Source organism: Theobroma cacao, chromosome 8, assembly GCF_000208745.1.
Source record: "Theobroma cacao cultivar B97-61/B2 chromosome 8, Criollo_cocoa_genome_V2, whole genome shotgun sequence".
NCBI classification, from domain to species: Eukaryota; Viridiplantae; Streptophyta; class Magnoliopsida; order Malvales; family Malvaceae; genus Theobroma; species Theobroma cacao.
The window spans coordinates 5,411,754-5,415,751 of NC_030857.1; the positions used below are offsets into that span (position 1 = coordinate 5,411,754).

A 3,998-nucleotide genomic window follows, 5' to 3' on the forward strand; every position below is an offset into this window, starting at 1 on the left:
GGGTAAAAATAGGGTCCGACCCCAAATCTTGAAAACAATCACCAAGAGTCTTTGCATACTAGAGTAGCTGACATCTTGTCTAATTTACTCCAATACAATTAAATGGGAAAATAAATTTTGAGATTGAAAGTAAAAGTGTCTTTTCTTTTCATGCATTTGGTCAATGTTCAAGAGAAGTAACAGGCGCCATAATTCAATTGAAATTGTTGGATTCCCTTTCTTTTGATTCTTCATGTTTCAAACCTAATAGTAATTGGTAAATGGCAAGTGAGAAAAGATTTCAGGGACATGTACGAGGCATTAGTCAACAACACTCATCGCTCAGCTGCTTCCATGTATGACTAACGACATAATTATAATTGTAATTTACCAACATTATTATTAGGACAAACAACATTCTAGTTTTAATCTTTGTTTTCAGGTTTTTCCCCCCAAATCCCCGGCGACGGACGCTACAAGAAAAAACAGAGAAACAAACATGTTCTAATTACTTTTCAAAAAAAAAAACATGTTCTAATTACAATTAATTTATCACATTTTATAATTAGTGGATCGTTATACAATTCTTTGCTACGATTATAAAGTAGTAGTAAATAGAATTTCAAGTGAAATGCTCTTGTTGGTTAGGAGTAGCTCGATTTGGATCTCAATGGAAGTATATAAATTTGGTAGCCATGGGAAAAGACAGAGCTCTGTTAAGAGGCCAAGTGAATTCCAATTCATTGCCTGCGTTGCGCAGACCTAACCAGCAACCAGTTGAAATAAAAATGTACAGATATGGAATCAAAATAGAAAATATTGCAATAGTTTTTCCTTCGTTGATCTTTTTAACTTTGCCAAATGGGCTGGCTATGAGGTTTCTTGGTAATTTAAACTAAATACCAATAAATTCTTATTCTCTTAAATTATTAACTTTTTCAGTAGTTAAGTTTATATTGAAAAAGGTAAGTAAAGTTGGAATTTTCTTTTTGACCGTCATTAATCTACTAATCAATACAAATACAGGGTAACCAAATGGTAAAACATGACTTTTGGTAATTAATACAAATTTATGCTAGTATTCCTGTTGTCTGCCACCAGTTAGAAGGTGATGAAGCAATTGGATAAACTAGAACAAGATTTTGATCATAAAAACACCTCTGTTTATAGTCAGTCACACCCATGATTTTGGCAACATATGTAGGCCTGTTTTAAGGTTGTATTAAGATCAATTCAGCACTGCTGCAGACTTTGCTGGTTACTCCAGTCTGATATTTGTATCCTGGTGGAAATATCTAAGCGTCCAGATTTCTTCCAGCGCAACCAAACATCTTCTAGAGACAAAAGCTCATGTAAATTCATCAGGGAAAGTTAAATACACACCAGGAAATCTAAAAAACCATGTGTTGTCTGTAGTCAGGAATCAGCATCAGTTCCATATGCTGGTTATAATTGGATACTAACACTAGAATTTGATAACAAAAACTTCTATAGATCTCAGGCAGTTGAGAAAAAACAATCAACAAGCAACTCACAAATCAAAAGGAACTAGAATAAGATTTTCTGAATTCAGGGGATGCAAGTATAAAACAGGATGTACATGGCAGCTAAATCTTTTCCAATTGAAAGAAAAGGAAAGCTGTACAAATTATGTGGTACAATACAACCTTCAAATCATACATAGCAATGACGATATATCAAAATTCAAAAGGTAAACTATGGGTGGTGATTAGGTTTGGAATTCCCGGTCCCGACAGAAGAACCACAGATTGAAGAGGGAAAAGGTTCAAGATAAAGCACAGACAAAATATTTATGAAGTGAACAAGAAAAAAGAAGAAAAAAAGATAGTCATCACCGGGATAATCATCTTTTCCAACTTCGACTTCGGGATAATGGATCTTTCATTCCACCAACAAGCCATGTCTCTTTTGCTATATCAGATGAAATTTTGTAGAAATCTGGGTCGTATCTCATCACCACCAAGCTCTCTTTTTTCTTTCTGTTTTCTTCTTCCATTAATGACCTTAAATTTTTTGTTTTCTTCTCATCTCTTTTGTTATATTCTTCTTCTTCCTCTTCATTTTCTGTGCTTTCCGCATTCTCTTCTACTACCCTGTTCTCTTCTAACCAGCTCTTAGCAGGAGCAGACCTACAACGCATAAGCAAGAGAGCGTTTGGAGGAGGAACTGCAGCTTGATCGTCAACATCATGGGACCTCTCTTTTTCTTTCTTTTCATCTTTACGGAACCCCTTGTTTTGATTCTCTTGCAGCACCATGAACCATTTGGAAAAGATGGTTCTCGATGTCTCATTGCTTTCTGCATGGTTGAGGTTTTCTTGGTATACTTCATGTTCTTCATCTTCATCATCAGTAGTGATATCAGACTGAGGAAAAGACCCGAAACATCGAAAATCGAAACGAATGCTTCGCAAACATGTTAAGAACTGCATGACTTCTTTCTTAAAACCGAGAGACTCCAACCAACTTGGCCTCTTTTTGTGTTGCCTGCTGTTGTGAATCCTTTCAATCTCTTCCATGACTGATTGCCAGCTTTTGCATGAGCTTGTTTTAGACCTGACCTTGATCTGCCCTGCGCAGGTGACTTTTGGGGAGGTTGGTTCCGCGATCTCGGAGCCCATTTGCTTGTTTTTAGCCCATAAAAGAGGGCTAGCTTGGCCGCCAGCTCCACCACCATTTCTAATGCTTGATTTCTTAAGGAGACGGTGATGGTGCTGATGGTGGTGGTGGTGGTGGTGGTGGCGTTTGTTGGGTTCTGATGGTCTTGCTGGGCTGCAAATGGGCTTTGGCATTAGGGTTAGATGGGCTCGAGATGGGAAACATACTAGCAAATCTGCTGAAGGAGCTCCCTTGGTTTCTCTTCCCTTCATGGCGCTTTGTCTTGTTTCCCTCATTCTCTTTGCTTATAGTTCAGTCGTTTCTTTTTAGATGTTGGGCAATGGGAACTAATGAACTTCGTGTATGCTGTATTTTCCTTTTTTTTAAATGTGTCTGAGGTGTGTTTGGGCTTTGGATGTTGTTTTTAAAAGAAAAGGAGGGAGGGGAATTCGACAGCTTTCTTTGCTTTTCTTTGCCTTTTTTATTACTGTCTCTCTTTACTACCTGTATGTTAAATTTCTAGCTTCCCCTTTTGCTCTCTTTGAAATGGGGTCACAGCTCACAAGTGAGCTTCTTTCTTGGCCTTTACTTTTTTTTTTCACTGAACTCATTAAAAAAATCAAATGGAAAAATAAAAAGGTGAAGCCCACGAGCTTTGTTTCATGGTCTAATCATACCCTCAACTTTTGAGCCCATGCCAGTTATTCCCATGCCCTATTGCCATGGTGCCCATAGAAAAAGATATCTCCGACAACTACCAAACCTCTACCAACAAAAAATAGGCCTAAATTTCCAAGTCTTATAGGAGGACTCTCCAACTAGAAATATTCTTAGTTTGGAAATAAAAGACATTATGTGGTTGGCGAAAGCTGGGGAGGACTTTCTTTTCTAGCCAAGAAATGTGTTATACTTGCTATTTTAGATGATAAAGGGCAAACCGAAAGTTTTTTTTTATTATTATTAAGGGAGGGAAAATTGGGGTTAAAAAAAAGTTAGGAAACTATAATGAGGGGAGTGATGCACTTGAGAGCACGGGGAAAGAATGGCCCCCTCCATCCACTACAGCTTGCGTTAGGATTAGACTTTCTTTGCTTTTGTTTGTGACTTTCCACGAAGGAAGTCTTGTTTCGCTCTCTCTTGTGCCCTTTATGATTTATAGTTATCATTATCATCATGAGACAGAGATATTAGTGGGATAAGGAACCACTTTTCTTTCCAAGTTTAACTTCTTAATTCGCTAGTTCAGTACTGTTTAATTATACTTGGTTGATCTTTTGGTGCTCGTGGGAAGGCAAACGGGGTTCATATAATTTTCTAGAATGTTCAGGAGCCACAATGTTGGGACTTGAGAGCAAGCTCGAGCCTCAAGCTAACCATTTTCACATAAATCCCCCCTGTCAG

The 3,998-nt window shown here is 37.7% G+C and overlaps 1 protein-coding gene across 1 annotated transcript; it reads right to left on the reverse strand.

The window, feature by feature from the left end:
* Positions 1,518 to 3,052, reverse strand: LOC18592178. The gene has a single exon (XM_018125315.1). The coding sequence runs from the start codon at positions 2,891 to 2,893 to the stop codon at positions 1,844 to 1,846; it is 1,050 nt and encodes a 349-aa protein (XP_017980804.1). The 5' UTR covers positions 2,894 to 3,052; the 3' UTR covers positions 1,518 to 1,843.

What these genes read in the sequence shown, in the direction of transcription:
- LOC18592178 (XM_018125315.1), bottom strand. Translation starts at nt 2,893, where the DNA reads ATGAGGGAAACAAGACAAAGCGCCATGAAGGGAAGAGAAACCAAGGGA.